The 17,165-nt window shown below is 43.2% G+C and overlaps 1 protein-coding gene across 3 annotated transcripts in view; it reads right to left on the reverse strand.

The window, feature by feature from the left end:
* The window catches only part of atg5 (ATG5 autophagy related 5 homolog (S. cerevisiae)), a 170,578-nt gene that overhangs the window by 20,212 nt on the left and 133,201 nt on the right, over positions 1 to 17,165 (reverse strand). For all 3 annotated transcript variants that reach the window (XM_072246119.1, XM_072246118.1, XM_072246120.1), the window contains exon 7: positions 7,592 to 7,709. In XM_072246119.1, coding sequence (XP_072102220.1) covers positions 7,592 to 7,709 — 118 coding nt within the window. The remainder of the gene's footprint in view (positions 1 to 7,591; positions 7,710 to 17,165) is intronic.

The following is a 17,165-nucleotide window of genomic DNA, read 5'->3' on the forward strand; positions in this document are numbered from 1 at the left end:
TTGGGATCATCTGAACAAGAGCACGACATCAGACTCAAACAAGTCTTTGATGCAACACGCAAAGCAAACCTGTAGTTGAATAAAGACAAATGTCAGCTAGGAGTGACTGAACTTACCTTTGTTGGTGATATCATCAGCAATGAGGGTGTGCGTCCTGATCCATTAAAGGTTTCTGCTATTCAGAACATGCCAAGACCGCAACGTAAAAAGGATGTTTAAAGGTTCATGGGAATGGTCAATTACATGGGAAAATTCATACCCAATCTTTCGGAACAGCTTGGTCTATTGAGGCAGCTAACAGAAAAGAAAAACGAATGGAGCTGGAATCATGAACAGGAGAAGGCATGGCAAAATCTAAAGAAAGTGCTCACTAAAGAACCTGTGTTGAAATTCTATGATGCTGAGAGACCCATCAAAATCTCATGTCATGCATCTCAAGCAGGCTTAGGACAAAAACATGATAAACAATGGCTACCAGTGGCATCTCGTTCATTATCTGATCCAGAAACAATGTATGCCCAAATTGAAAAAGAATTGCTCAGCATTAGGTTTGCTTGTGAGAGGCAATCTATTGATGTTGAAACTGATCATAAGCCTCTGATTGCATTGGTTCACAAACCTTTAAAGACTATCCTTTGCAAATTCAGCGAATGATGATCAAAACGCAAAGATATGTATTGAATGTGTCATACACACCTGTAAAATTCATGCACACGGCTCTCACACTTTCCAGAGCTGGGAATCCAAGAACAAAAGACAGTCACAGGGACGCTGTTGATGTTCAGGCATTTGTTGATATGATCATAGAGACTGTACCGGTTGCTCCCGAAAAGTTGGAACTGCTGCATCTTGAGACAGAAGGACAAAATTCTCAGTCAGGTAATACAAGTGCTGATGGATGGATGGCCAGATAATAAGCATGGCTGTACCTCAGAAGTACAAGAATATTGGAGCCACAGATGTGAACTCTCTGTTGTGGGTGGGATATTGTACAAAGGCAGCAGAATTGTGATTCCTAAATGTCTCTGAAAAGAAATGCTGGGGAAATTCATGAAGGTCACCCAGGTATTGAAAAATGGAAGAGAAGGGAGCGGGAAGTGATGTTTTGGCCCAGGATGGATCAAGAAATTGCAGAATTAGTGTCTTCTTGTCAAATATGCCTTAAATACCAACCTAGCAACCTATGTTCCCTCTAAGCTGTGCGCCTGTGCGTGCACACACACGTTTTTCAACCAGCGCACAAAGGAAATTAATGTGTTCACAAAAGGTTAGTTACCAAAAATAATGTAACAATTAATAATTATACTTATTGAAAATAACCTTTTAGCTAAATGTTTCTGTTAACTCGTTAGTCAGTTTTTCAAATACCACAATGCACATCACTAATTTACGTTACCTCACCTTTCCTGTTTGAGGAAATCACAGTTGATGGACATTGGGGGAACCTTTCTTGCGTCTAATGCGGACTGTGAGCGAGGTTTTAGCCTAATGAATCAACTCAAATGCAAGCTGAGAAACCGTTTAGGTTAATGTCATTTGGATATGTTAATGAGAATCAAAAGCTATCAATTGGATGGAAGTTCTATTAGTCGAGATAGAGTTTACAAAGAATGGGTAAATGCCAAAGACAGGAGAGAGAAAAAATAACTGAGTGACTTAAATATGTATGTTATTTTGTGCAGTTTTATGTCAAATATTTTGTAAACCTACATAAACTGTGCCATGTGTGCATTCAGTGTGCATATACTTTTGTCACAGGAAAAAAATTTGCACAACATAAGATTTTTGCACACACTGACTACTAAAAATTAGAGGGAACATTGCTAGCAACCCTAAGGAACCACTGCATCCACATGCTAGTCCTCAGAGACCTTATCAGAAGGTAGGCGTTGATCTTTTTGTAACTGATAACAAAGATTATCTATTCATAACAGATTACTACTCGTTGTATCCTGAGTCATTGTGAGTCAGGTCAGGGCCTTGCCTTGCTATTGGTACCACGTAACCCAATACATGGTACTGGGTACGTGGTACGTGGACTGGTCAAAGAACACTGAGGCTGTCTACAAGAAGGGCTAAAGCAGTCTCTATTTCCTGAGGAGACTGAGGTCCTTTAACATCTGCCAGACGATGCTGAGGATGTTCTACGAGTCTGTGGTGGCCAGTGCTATCATGTTTGCTGTTGTGTGCTGGGGCAGCAGGCTGAGGGTGGCAGACACCAACAGAATCAACAAAATCATTCGTAAGGCCAGTGATGTTGTGGGGATGGAACTGGACTCTCTGACGGTGGTGTCTGAAAAGAGGATGCTGTCCAAGTTGCATGCCATCTTGGACAATATCTCCCATCCACTACATAATGTACTGGGTGGGTACAGGAGTACATTCAGCCAGAGACTCATCCCAACGAGATGCAGCACTGAGCGTCATAGGAAGTCATTCTTGCCTGCGGCCATCAAACTTTACAACTCTTCCCTTGGAGGGTCAGACACCCTGAGCCAATAGGCTGGTCCTGGACTTATTTCATAATTTACTGGCATAATTTACATATTACTATTTAACTATTTATGGTTCTATTACTATTGATTATTTATGGAGCAACTGTAACGAAAACCAATTTCCTCCGGAAATTAATAAAGTATGACTATGACTAATACTACCTGTCTTGGGTCGGGTTGTTGGCGACTCAAGCGGCACACCCCCTGGTGCACTTCAGTTAACCAGGGAGGAGGGTGTGTAGGCACCCTGCAGGACTAAAAACAAAACCTGTCAAAGGGCGGATGAACTCTTTGTGAGTCAACAGCCACTTACTGTCTGTATGAGGAGTGGCAGCCACACAGACTTTCATTTCGCACCTTGTAAGGCATTATGATAACAGACAACCCAACAAACCCTATACTTCCAGAGCCGGGAGTGCTCAGAAACTCTGCGGAACGCCCAGACCCTGGCCTAGACAGGCAGTATGAAGATGCAACCTCAAACCCCACGGGGAGGGTTGAGTCCGACAAGGGGGCCAAGTGAACTGCGCCTCTTTTGCGCTGCAAGGTAAAAACGATCATCTCAACCTTCAATGCAAACGCTATCTGCCTATTGGCTCGATGCACAGAGTTGGCATCACTGGCAAGCAGCTACGAGATCTCCATCCTGGGGATCCAAGAACACCGTCATGTACACCCTCACAAAGAGATAAGGTTCACAGAGGTAGAGAGGATGCACCTCATCACCTCGTCTGCATGGAGAGAGCCGACGACGATGTCAGCACAAGGTGGAGTAGGGCTGATGTTGAGCCACAAGGAAAACAAGGCACTGAAGGGTGTAGTCTCAGTCAGTGACAGAATCCCTACTACGGAATTCGATGGAAACCCGGCGACCTCTGTCATTATCTGTTACTCCCCGCACAACTGCAGCGACGAGGAGAAGGAGGTGGAGGCCTTCTACAGTAAACTTCACGAAGCTGTCACTTCAATACCGGCACGTAACTTCCTGGCTGTGCTCGGCGATTTTAATGCCCAGGTCGGACTGGAAGATGTTCCATACTCATACCGAGACTTTACCAACAGAAATGGAAAATATCTAGTTGATTTCATCCAGGAACACAGTTTCATTGCCGCCAACACACAATTCAAGAAGTGAGCTGTTAAACTGTGGACATACGAAAACAGAGCCTCCATCTACAGGAAACAGCTTGTCTACACCCTCGTAAGAAAAAAATGGCATAATTGTGTGATCAACACAGAAGCCTTCAACTTCAACTCGGTCAGTTCTGACTACAGAGTAGTGTCAATGCAAGTGAGACTGAGCCTGCGGCAACTCAAAGCCACAGGTCCTAAGGAGAAAATAGACTGGAAGGCATTCTCCTCACAATCTGTTCTTCAAGCCCGGTACACAGCGGAGGTGAGAAATCACTTCGGCCCACTGGAAAGGGAGGAGGAAGAGACTGCCACCAACCGCTATCAACGGTTCGTAGACACACACACAGATGCAACAAAGAGTTTGCCTACTGTGAAGCGAATCAAGAAGAGGCAGATCTCGAAACATCCCGACGTCATCACAGCAAGAAGTGTGGTCAATGCTTGTCACATCAAACTTAGAAGGAGTGAAACAGAAGATCTAAGAGACAAGTTCAAGACAGCAAAGAAGAATCTCTTTGCCACCTACGACCGACTGAAGGAAGAGGAACTAGCTGAGAGGATTAGAGAGGTGGAGGCTGCTAATGAAGACAAGCAGCATGGAGAAGCATGGCGCCTAGTCAACGAGATCAGCAGACGGAAGAAGTCCCCATCAGGTCAAATAAGTGGTAAAACAGCAGAGGACTGTGTCCAGACATGCACTTTAAGAACCTGCTGGGAAGCCCTCCAACGATCACAGAAGAAGAAGAGGACATACCCACAGTACTGACTCAAGTCGGCATCGATGACAGCCCATTCACCATTGAGGAACTGAAGAAGGCCAAATATGCACTCAAACAGGGCAGGAGCACTGGATCAGATGCGATACCACCAGGTGTCCTGAAGAACTGCGATCTGGACTACATCTTGCTCGACATGTGTAATACGGCACTGATGAAAGGCGACAAACCAAAACAGAGGTCACTCTCAAACATTATCCCAGTCCCCAAGTCTGGATCCCTCACGAAGACAGATAACTACCGTGATATCAGCTTGACCTGCATCTTAGCAAAGCTATATAATTGGATGATCATGAACAGAATTTGCACCGCCATTGACTCGAAGCTAAGATTCAATCTGAATAGTTTTCGGCAGAAGTGCACAACAGTAATGCAAATACTTGCTCTCCGTGTGCTTACTTTCATCGATTTTTGCAAAGCTTTTGACTCCATTTACCGAGGTAAAATGCTGAAGATCCTGAAAGCTCACGGAGTGCCAGACCATCTACTGAGAGCAATAGAGTCCAGCTATACCAACACCATGGCGAAAGTTGTATCACCAGACAGAGAAACAGCAGTGTTTAAGCTCCTAGCTGGTGTGCTGCAAGGAGACACTCTGGCACCCTACATCTTTATAATCGTCCTTGATTACGCTCTGCGTCAAGCTACCAAAGATCATGACAAGCTTGGTTTTTACCATAAAACCAGGACGAACCAAAAGGGTCAAACCAGTTACGCTCATAGATCTCGATTTTGCAGATGACATAGTCCTGCTCTCTGACCAGATGGAGGAAGCACAGCAGCTACTGACAAAAGTGGAAATTGAGCGCAATAAAGTTGGACTTCACCTAAACACTAAAAAGACAAGAGTACATGGCGTTTAACTGCAACAAAGGTACTTTCAAGATTGTAAAGAATGATACATTAAGAAAGTCTTTGGCTTCAAGTACCTCGGGTCAAGAATAATGAGTTCGGAGAAGGATATAAAGATACGGGAGGCGCTGACATGGAGGGCTATGAATGACATGAAGGAAATCTGGAAGTCGAATCTGACCAGAGGGCTTAAAAAAAGGATCTTCATAGCAGTCATAGAGTCCATTCTCACGCACGGATGCGAGACATGGACACTCATCAAGACTGTGCGAAAGTCTCGAGATGGTTGCTATACATGAATGTTCCAGATGGCTCTTGACGTGAGTTGGCAACAGCCCATGACGAACGTCGAGCTCTATGACAACCTACCACTAAAATCGAGGCGAGAAGACTGCAACTACCGGGGCATTGTCTATGCCACCACAAGCTATCTGCCAGCCTAGTCATCATATGGGAGCCCAAGAATGGGAGAATGAACCCTGGGCACACTCCCAAGACTATGGTCAACATGCTCCTAGAAGATAGCGGCGCAGCTAATGTAGATGAACTGAACACACTGATGAGGGAGAGGGAGAAGTGGAGAGTCCATCATTGTGCCCAACGCCGGCCCCCTAGGCCTGAGTCGTCGTCGTCGTCGTGGTAGTGGTAGTAGTAGTATCCTGAAGAGTGTGGTCTGAGCAGAACAACAGCAGAGAATGCAATTACATGCATGAAATCAGCTTTTTCCTGACATGGTGTACCTGATGAAGTTTTCACAGACAATGGTTCACAATTCAATGGTGAATGCATGAGACATTTTGCTCATGAATAGGGCTTTGTTCATACAACATCTAGCCCATTTTTCCCTCAGTTCAATAGATTTATTGAGGTCGGTAGGAATTATCAAGAAACTGATGCACAAAGCAAAAGATAGTGGAGGTGAATTTTATAAAGCTTTATCGCAGTACTCCACTTGAATGTGGATTTTCACCTGCTCAGTTCTTGATGGGACGCTGTTTGAGATCCAATCTGCCAATATATGGGAGCTTTCTGAGAACAGAGGGAGGTAAACAAGTGAAAAGACGGAAAGATGAAAAGATGAACACAAAGCAAAGCAGAAAACATACTTTGACAGATGTTCTCATCCATTACCTGAACTGCACCAAGGAAATGAAGTAAGGATACAAGACAAAATGAACACATGGTCACAGAAAGCTACAGTACTTGAAGTACAACCCAGATTATACATGGTCCAAACAGAAGAAGGAGCAGTGTTAAGAAGAAATTGCAAAGACCTCAAGAAAGAGCCAACTTCAGAGTTTCAGTTAACTGAGGCAGACCAGACAAAACATGGAAATAACAACGAAACACAAGAACTGTGTAAACCACTTAGAAGGTCTGCTTGTGTTCATAAACCCTCAGAGAGACTGATATAGACAAGTTAAATTATGCATTTGCTCTGGTCAATGTTGCTAATTGTTGTTCTTTTTAAGGAAAGGAAGATGTGGTGATATGACGTGTAAGAACGTGATTGGAGAGAGTTCTGAGCATGCGCAGGGATGATAGAAAGATCAAGAAACATGGTATTGTAAAGACATTGTGGTTGTTGTTAAATAAAAGTTCTATTTCTTCCAGAAGATGGTTCTTTATTAGTAACCCATGGTACGTATGAATATAAAGAACACAACAGCAACTGCACCACAACATGGGCTTCTGAAAATCAGGATTATCATCTAACACCTTGACTCTGTTGCTAATCACTAGGTAAATGAAGATCTATGAACTTAACTCCAGTTTGGTTGCTTCAAACATTCAAAACCTAATGGATAGACTTAGTTACAATATACTCAAAAATTCAACTGTAGTTTAGAGCAATCAGCTTATACAGGGTTGGCATGGACCAGCATGGAGAAAATCAGCTACATCTAATTAACTTGAACAATAACATATTTCATATTTGTGATAAGATTAGTCACATAAATATCAATTCCACGTATTAAAACGGAAGAAAAAGCCCGAAAGAAATGTTATTTTATAATGATGGCAACCTATTTATTAATAACAACAGTTATTTCTGGAAAAAGACACTTTTCATCCCCTGCAAACAGTAGCTAATTAATATAAAGTTTCAACTTCGGTCACAAGAACATTTGTGAACTACAACCAAAGAAAAACTGCTAAATTTTAGTCATTTAGTTTCACAAATTAGCAGCAAAGAATACAAGTCAGAATTAGACCGGTTATTATGTTCATTTGTGAACCAAGAATCGAAATAGGATTTTTTTTTAATATGTAGGAGTCATCAAATCAATGCAAATGATACACTAGGTTTGGGTCACAATTATCCGGTTTTACCTTCAGTGGTTACAGCAGCAGGAAACATTTCTTTCAACAAGTCACCAAGATTGTGTGGTTGACCTTCCGAACTGATTGGGCGAAAAAGTTTCTGAATAAATGGTCGTTCATTTAGAGGCTGAAATACAGAGAATAAAATAATTTAGAAATTCAACAGAATTTTAAATGTGGCAATGTAGTTATAAGAATTATTTGATATAATTAGGTTGCAATATAGAAGGGACTTGGATCTGAAACACCAACTCTACTCTTCTTCCCACAGAAGCTGCCTGACTTGCTGAGCACTTCTGCTTTTGTTTTATATTTGCTGAATCTTAATTTTTAAACTTTCTATCTTAACATGTGACCTTGCACTTCAAGAGCACAATTCGTTCACCGTCAGAAGACTTTCCTTCACAGTTTATTCCTCTCTCCCCACTTGCTCTGTGCAGTTAAGAGCTTATGTAGTGTTATCAAAAGACATAGCCAAATTGCAGGATGGTGATATCGTTTTGCATGATTACTAAAATAAAGGCTGCATGCTGGCTTGAGCAATGCTACAGCTCAGGTCTTTAAAAGCTTGGAGTTCAATCCCAGTGCCCTCTGAGAGGAGTCTCCGTACACTCTCACCATGGAATGTGTGGGTTTTCTTCAGGTCCTCCAGTTTCCTCCCACAGTCCAAAGATGTACCAGGTAGGTTAAGTGGTCATTGTAAATTGCCCCATGATTAGGGTAGGGTTAGATTGGGGCTGTTGAGGGATGCTGGGCAGCACAGCTTGCGGGACCGGATGGGCCTACTCAAACACTGTATCTCTAAATAAAATAAAAAATAATGATCACATGGACTTTTCATAGGAACTTTTCAAAACCTATCAATGGATAAATTCACTGCCTGTTTAACTAACTTTATTTAGTGATACCTAGAGTAGGCTAATCCAGTCCTTCCTACCATGCTGCTCCAGACAACCCACAACCCAGATTAACCATAACCTAATCAACGGCCAGTTAAACAACCCTGTACATCTTTGGACTGTGGGAAGAAACCACGGCACCTAAGGAGACCCATGCATTCCACGAGAAGAACAGTTAGAGATTCCTTACAGAATGATGCCGGAACTGAACTCCAGAATATCCCCAGCTGTAACAGCATCACGCTAACTGGTACACTTCCCTGGCACCTGGCTTTGAGCCATGAAGATTTCTACAGTCCTTATCCCTGGATCAAGAACACTTACTTTATCGGAGATAAGACAGCGTGAGGACTCGTGAAGAAAGTGCATTTTAGTGAGTAGTGGCAAGAAGTCAGATTGATGTGATGTTCACTCTCACCAACTGGGCTAACATTCAAAGAATTATTAGATTAAGAAATTGTTTAACTGTCTGGTGTTCATGAACAAAGCCACAGTTTTTTTGGGAAAATGGTCCACAGTCCAGTTCATTTTCCCTCTGCATTGGTAATGCCTGTACGTATAGCCTGTCGCCAGGTGCAGCGATTTGCAGCTGTCTCTTCCCAAGTGTCTACCCTGATATCAGCAGACTTCAGGTCACGTTTATGAACGTCCCTGAAACGCGGCAGTGGGTGCCTTATGGGCCAGAATCCTGCGGCGAGTTCTCTGTATAGGATGTCCGTGGGGATGCGGCCACCCTGCGTGTGGCGGACGCAGCCAAGCCAGCGCAGTCGTCGCTGTGTGAGAAGGACATATATGCTTGGCATGCTGGCCTGGTCCAGGACATCGTTGTTTGGCACGCGGTCTTTCCGGGAAATGCCGAGGATCCGACGCAAGCACCGTAGGTGGAAGCTGTTGAGGCGGTGCTCTTGGCACACATAGGTTGTCCAACTCTCGCTGCTGTAGAGAAGAGTACTCAGTACGCAGGCTCTGTACACTGCAATCTTGGTGGCTGTGATGAGCTTGTTGTTTTACCACACTCTCTTTGACAGCTCAGCCATAGCAGCGGTGGCTTTCCCTGTTCGCCTGTTGAGCTCTGGAGCAAGGGACAGATGGCTGGAGACTGTCGATCCTAGGTAGGTGAATTCATCTATCGCTTGCAGGGTGTGGTCGCCAATGCTGATGCTGGGGGCTTCGCTGACATCCTGCCCTATGATCTCTGTCTTCTTCAGACTGATGGTGAGGCCAAGCTCTTGGCAAGCATGTGCCAGGGAACTGACTAGCCTCTGGAGACCAGACTGTGTGTGACATCAGGGCGGCATCATCAGTGAAGAGTATCTCCTGGACCAGGACTTGATGCACTTCGGTCTTTGCTCTGAGGCGTGCAAGATTGAAGAGCTTGCCGTCGGACCTAGTGTGTAGGTACACTCTGTCATCAGATGTCCTGAAAGCGTACAACAGTACAAGAGAGAAGATGATCCTGAAGAGGGTCAGGGCAAGGACGCAACCCTGCTTCACTCCGCTTTGGATGGGGAAGTTTATTCCGGATAATAAACCCCTTAAAATTCAATTGATCAGAAGTTGAATCTTTACAATACTTACCAGTCAGCCTTAGTTTTTGTTATTTTTGATTCACAGCACTATTGTGCAAATGTTAAATGGTGCATTTTGATGACCTAAATTACTGATGAGGAAATCTACAGATGCTGGAAATTCAAGCAACACACACAAAAAATGCTGGTGGAACTCAGCAGGCCAGGCAGCTTCTATAGGAAGAGGTACAGTTGGCGTTTTGGGCCAGGACCCTTTGTCGACTATACCTCTTCCTATAGATGCTGCCTGGCCCTGCTGCGTTCACCAGCATTTTTTGTGTGTGTGACCTAAGCTACTGTAAGTTTTCCCTAAAATGCCAAAATTATTTCAAACCCTATCTAAGATAAGAGTGTTTTCACTGACTAGTTTGAAGCAGACATTACTGGTAGTTTGCGGGGTCATGTTACACTCCAGGACTTGCCACATTATTTATTTATTTAGTGCGGGAAAAGCCCCTTCCGGCACAGTCCAGCAACCCACCTCCACACAAACTCTGAACTCCCAAGTCCTGAGCTGTGATGGTGTAGTGCTACTGCGCAGAAACTGTGCCATAATCTTTTTGAATAGCGTCTTGATGGTTGAATGGTACACCCCAGCTTCTTGTAAATTAATCTAGTACAAGATAAGTTTTTAATCTAGCAATGTGAAACAGAAAATGAATATCCTGTATGATCAGACAAGCAGGTATAAAGAAAAAAAATTTATTCAACCTTCAAATTCAATGTGCACTTGGAGATCTTTGTTTCAGTTCCATAGGAAAGTATATTATTACTGGCACAAGTACTGCTTTCTTGGAAAGTGACAAAAAAAAACAAATGGTTCCAAACAGGAATGAGTATGTCTTTTCATAAAGCAGGTACAGTTTATCGTCCTGCTATTAACTAAATCTTTTCAAATCTGCACATTAACATTTTTTCATAAGTTTTATATTCTAAAAAGTACATAAGATGTTGGTTTTGCTACAGGAATTGTCAATGTGTGCCAAGGAAAAGTGATACACACGCACTTGAAACATTTCAAACAGGTAAGACCAGCTGTTTTTATCTGCACATCTCTTTCACACTTTAATTTTGTAAAAAGCAGTCTGTAACTGCCACCTATAAACAATACAGGTCTTGGCTTGTCCTTCCTTTTCTATGCAAACTGCCAATCAGTAGCATTCAGTCTAACACCTGAGCCTACACACACCACTTGATGTCAATTATTCAGCCTGCTCTGGAAATGAGTAAATGTAGATGTACAGTCTTGATACTTGTAACCAAAACCCTATTTCTGAGAGGCTGGAGTACAGAGAGCAAATGAAACAGAAATGCAGTGCAGGTTAACAGTGGTATACCTATAGAATTACCAGAAAAACTGAGTCACTGGCAGGATGTGAAGGATTTGCAAGATTAGCTGTAAAGTTTAGCAGGTGAGAGTGCAGGCAGTGTAACTAAACTACATAGATTTAATACATTTTTAATTGAATTCATCAATAATTAATTCCTCCAATATAAAAGGAATGTCAACCTCCAACTGTTGTATTTTAACTCCCTGTGCTATAAATCAATAAGTAGTCTTTTTTGTTTGGGGTGTCCGGGGAGGGGTAGCACTTCTGGTGAAGGGTCTTGTCACGTCCATTCCGGGGCAGCTCAGTCAGCTCTCAGCTGTGGCTCCAAGTAGCTGTTTCCAGTGACAGTGGCCACACCCCAGTGCACCGCTTCAACAGGCAGACTAAACCAGGTGAGGGTAGCCGGCGGTCTCATACACCGCTGAGTTAGGGATTAGCGGACTGGGCAAGTGAGATCCAACAGCCAGGAAGGCAATACTTTAATGCTCCATGGAGAGCAAGGGGCGTGACAAGGCACAGGCGACGTCATAGTCATCTACTGCAACCGTGGAAGACCCCAGTTTGTAACATTTGTTTGTACCACTGGACCCGGACTTCCGAGGTCAAGAGAATGGAAATGCCTCAGTGCCATGATTTTCCACTTTAGAAAGCCTCCTGCACAGGTCTCCTGTCATCATCAGACTCAAGAGACAGCCACCACCAGTTTTTTTTTTAGGAAGTGAAAGGTTTTAGTACTAGTTTTGTTGCCATTTGAATTGGTTTGACCCTTTCCATCAGCAAATTGTTACAGAATAAATTTCAGTACACCATTACAATTTGGCTTGCTATTTGAGAACTGCCAACACAATAATATTCCTTTATTAACAAAATCACTCTTGTCAATTTAACAAGAAGATTGCAAGCAGCATTCATGAGAGGAAAATAGCAAATTATCAATATTTTTTCCATGAAACTGTGGTAACAAATATCATTAATAAAGAGAACCGTGGAATATCTTACTAAGTTGTGAAATGCGGAGCTGTAACAGTACCAAGCTATTCAAGAAAATCTAAGCTCATTAGCAATCTTAATACTTATAGCAAAACATCCCAGGGCACTTCCCTAGGGTGTCAGAACAGGGTGTTAGGAAAGATAGCAAAAAGCTTAATCAGAGCAGTTGATTTTATGGAGTTGCTTGAAGGAGGAAGGAATAATTGGAACAATGGGATTGTGATAGGAAATCCCAGAGGATGGGGCTTGGTCAACTGAAGGTATGACTTTCAACGGTGAAACTATTCCAAGATGATCAAGAGATCAGAATTGAAGCTGGGGAGATGAAGGCTCTGGACCTGAAATACTGACTACTTCCCTTTACAGAAGCTGTTTGACCTGATTACTTCCACTAGCATCATGGAGGTTTTTTTCACCTCCAGACTTCTGAGACAGGGATGGCAAAACCAACAATAACTGAAAAAAGACAAAAGGAAGAACTCTAAAACTGGGCTACAGTGCCTTTTATTCCGTCCCCAAATTTTTATCCACATACATGAGTATTGTAACCACGGATTTTAATCAATTTAACTGAGAATTTTAATTTGAGAGTCATAGTAGCCTCTCTTACAAGTGCCATTCTCCTTCAGCGACTAAGTTTAGGCAGTGTGGCTGTGGTTTCATTTCTTTTTTCACTTTTACTGCACTGAGCTCCGAGGTATGTTCAGTGCCTTTGAGATGGTCTTGAACCCCTCACCAGATTTGTGCCTCTCTATTGTCATTTCCCTGACTTGTCTTGGATGCTCTTTTGTCTTCATTTTGGTTTGGTCAGTTGAAAATCTTTCAATGAATTCAGTGAAAACAGATGAGTTTCCAATTTTCGACATCAACAAATTGGGCGAGTTGGTAAGTGTTCCTAAGGAAAGTTAGCGTAGTAATTACAAAGGGGATGAATACTTTTTCAGCCTCACAGTTTTGGTTTTAAATTTTTAGTAAATTGTTGACAGATTTTGGAAGTTTTCTTTTGATTCGACATGAATCACAATGTTTTAAAGATTAGCTCAAAAATCCTAGTTTAATATATTTTACATTTAGTAAATGAGACAGTAAAATGTGAAAATAGATGTGGGGTTAAATACATATAAGTCAGCAAAGATAAGGAGGTGAGTGAACAGGACAATTAGTACCAAGACAGTAGAGTAGTGCATGATTTTAGATTTATAGAAGGTATGAGGAAGGTAATTCAGGAATGTATGTTCTCAAATCAGAGATTACAAAAGGTATGAATACATGTTTCTTCAAGATTAGTAGGAATGTGGGGTTGAAGAAAGATGTGAGCCTGCATTTTTAAATCTGATCAGTTTTGTTAACCTATAATACAAAATGCAACTGGATGAGCAGGGGACAGATTCAGATCTTTCCTCCTCCTAACGAGGTGAAATTCTTTGTTGATTCAAAAGAGAAGAAAGGTCGATTGGAACAATATCTGAGAAAACAGACAAATGACACTGCAGATACTGAACATCTGAAGCAATGCACACAACACACTGGAGGAACTCAGCAGGTCAGGCGACATCTATGCGGGGGGAACAGAACAGTCAACAAGACAGGCTGGACCCTTGATCAGAACTCAAGAGGTTAGAAGGCAGAAGAAGCCAGAAAAAAAGGGTGGGGGGGGGGGAGGTGGGAAGAGCAGCACGAGATTACAGATGATAGGTGAATCCAGAAAAGTGGGATGGGGGAAGAGTGGGAATGATGTGAGAAGATGGGAGCTTGGTATCACGCCAGGGGTGCAAATCATTGAGGTGTAGGCACAGGAAATGTGACGAAGATAAGGCTAATGCAGAGGACAGAACATTATACCTCAGAGAGCAAGAGGTCATGGGGATATTGAAGACATGATGGTTGAAGGGGGTGAGGGTGAAAGGTCGGGGAGGCTTTGGAGACCACGTGGTGAGGCTGGGACCCTCTGTTTCTTCAGTTTTTCCCTCCCCACATTTCGTCTGATCCCTCTGCCACCTTTTCCCTACTTTATTCTACTTCCCCACACTCATGACCTTTATTCCATGGCTGATTCCTCCTTGTTCAAATCTTTGCCTCTTCTACCTATCCCCTCCCAGCTTCTCACATAATCCTCCATCCCCCTCCCACCTATCCACCTCCCCCACTATAACCTGGATCCACATACCTCCCAGCAGCCTGTGCTCCCCTCCCCTCACCCTTTTATTCCAGCTTGTGCCCTTTCTTTCCAGTCCAGATGAAGAGTATCAGCCTGAAAATCGACTGTTCGCTTCCCCCTATAGCATGACCTGCTGAGTTCCACCAGCACATTGTTGGTGTTGATATTAAAAAAAAGTCAGTGCTAAGGCAAGTCAGTCTAAAGCACAAGCAATCTCCTGAATGATCTGGTGAACTTACCTCTCAGGAATGCAAGTACAGCACCTCGAAGTGGACAAAAGTTGGCCATCACTGGAAGAGAAAGTGGACTCCAAGCCAGACTAAAGTATGAAGCTGTCTCTCCCTAGTGTTTTGTTAGCTAATATAGTCACTAGAGAACATAATAGAGGACCTAAGGGCAAGATTGCTATATCAGAGGGAAATGAGGGATTAGTGCATTCTGTTTCACTGAGAGATGGCTCATAAGACCATAAGACAAAGGAGCAGAAGTCGGCCATTTGGCCCATCGAGTCTGCTCCATTTTATCATGAGCTGATCCATTCTCCCATTTAGTTCCACTCCCCTGCCTTCTCACCATAACCTTTGATGCCCTGGCTACTCAGATACCTCTCAATCTCTGCTTTAAATACACCCAATGAGTTGGTCTCCATTGCTGCCCGTGGCAACAAATTTCATACATTCACCACCCTCTGACTAAAAAAATTTCTTCGCATTTCTGTTCTGAATGGGCGCCCTTCAATCCTTAAGTCATGCGCTCTTGTACTAGACACCCCCATCATGGGAAACAACTTTGCCATATCCACTCTGTCTATGCCTTTTAACATTCGAAATGTTTCTATGAGGCCTCCCCTCGTTCCTCTGAACTCCAAGGAAAACAGTCCAAGAGCGGACAAACATTCCTCATATGTTAACCCTCTCATTCCCGGAATCATTCTAGTGAATCTTCTCTGTACCCTCTCCAACGTCAGCACATCCTTTCTTAAATAAGGAGACCAAAACTGCCCACAGTACTCCAAGTGAGGTCTCACCAGCACCTTATAAAGCTTCAACATCACATCCCTGCTCCTATACTCTATTCCTCTAGAAATGAATGCCAACATTGCATTCGCCTTCTTCACCACCGACCCGTTTATTTCTTCTGCCAAAGTGCATAACCATACACTTTCCAACATTGTATTTCATTTGCCACTTCTTTGCCCATTCTTCCATTCTATCCAAGTCTCTCTGCAGACTCTCCATTTCCTCAGCACTACTGGCCCCTCCACCTATCTTCGTATCATCAGCAAACTTAGCCACAAAGCCATCTATTCCATAATCCAAATCGTTGATGTACAATGTAAAAAGAAGCGGCCCCAACACGGATCCCTGTGGAACACCACTGGTAACCGGCAGCCAACCAGAATAGGATTCCTTTATTCCCACTCTCTGTTTCCTGCCAATCAGCCAAAGCTCTATCCACGTATGTAACTCTCCCGTAATTCCATGGGTTCTTATCTTGTTAAGTAACCTCATGTGTGGCACCTTGTCAAAGGCCTTCTGAAAATCCAAATATTCAACATCCACTGCATCTCCCTTGTCTAGCCTACTCGTAATTTCCTCAAAAAATTGTAATAGGTTTGTCAGGCAGGATTTTCCTTTAAGGAATCCATGCTGAGTTCTGCCTATCTTGTCATATGCTCCAGGTACTCTAACCTCATCCTTGACAATCGACTCCAACAACTTCCCAACCACCGATGTCAAGCTAACAGGTTTATAATTTTCTTTCTGCTTCCTTGCACCCTTCTTAAATAGCGGAGTGACATTTGCAATCTTCCAGTCCTCCGGAACAATGGCAGAATCTATCGACTTTTGAAAGATGAACACTAATGCCTCCGCAATCTCCACAGCTACTTCCTACAGAACATGAGGGTGCATTCCATCTGGTCTGGGAGATTTACCTACCTTTAGACTATTCAGCTTCCTGAGTACTTCCTCTGTTGTAATTGTGACTGCGCACACTTCTCTTCCCTGCCACCCTTGAGTGTCCGTGATACTCCATCCCTGATACTCTACTCCATCCCAAGGGATTCTGGCCCTCAGGTGTTGGAATCTTATCTCACTTTTGATCTCCTGACCTGAAACATCTAATGATTAAGTGCTAACCATTCTACTTATCAAGAATATTCTCCACCATGATCCTGACAGTCCTTTGCATGCTGTCAAAGGCAGATATCAAGCAAGCACTCATATATTGAGAGCCATGATTGGCACACAAGAAAAGTCTACATCGATGCCTTTCTCATCCTTACCGGGGACATCAATCAGGTTTGCCTGAAGCCCAATTTCTACCAGCCCTACCAGGGGACCAAACACACTCAACCACTGATACACTCCCATCATGAAGGCCTACAGATTCATCTATAGACTGCATTTTGGGAAATCTGATCACCTGGCTGCCCTCCTCCTAAAGAGCAAAGCAGCAGAGGTAAGTACAACAAAAAGGAGGCAGATGAGCGGCTATGGGACTGCTTCAAGTCGGTGGACTGGGCCATATTCAAGGACTCAGAGGTCCTGAACAAATATGCCATGGTGTCACAAACTTCATAAAACCACTTGTGGATATGTGTATCCCCACAGTTTTTCCCAACCAAAAGCCCTG

This window comes from Mobula birostris, chromosome 2 (assembly GCF_030028105.1).
Source record: "Mobula birostris isolate sMobBir1 chromosome 2, sMobBir1.hap1, whole genome shotgun sequence".
Lineage (NCBI taxonomy): Eukaryota > Metazoa > Chordata > Chondrichthyes > Myliobatiformes > Myliobatidae > Mobula > Mobula birostris.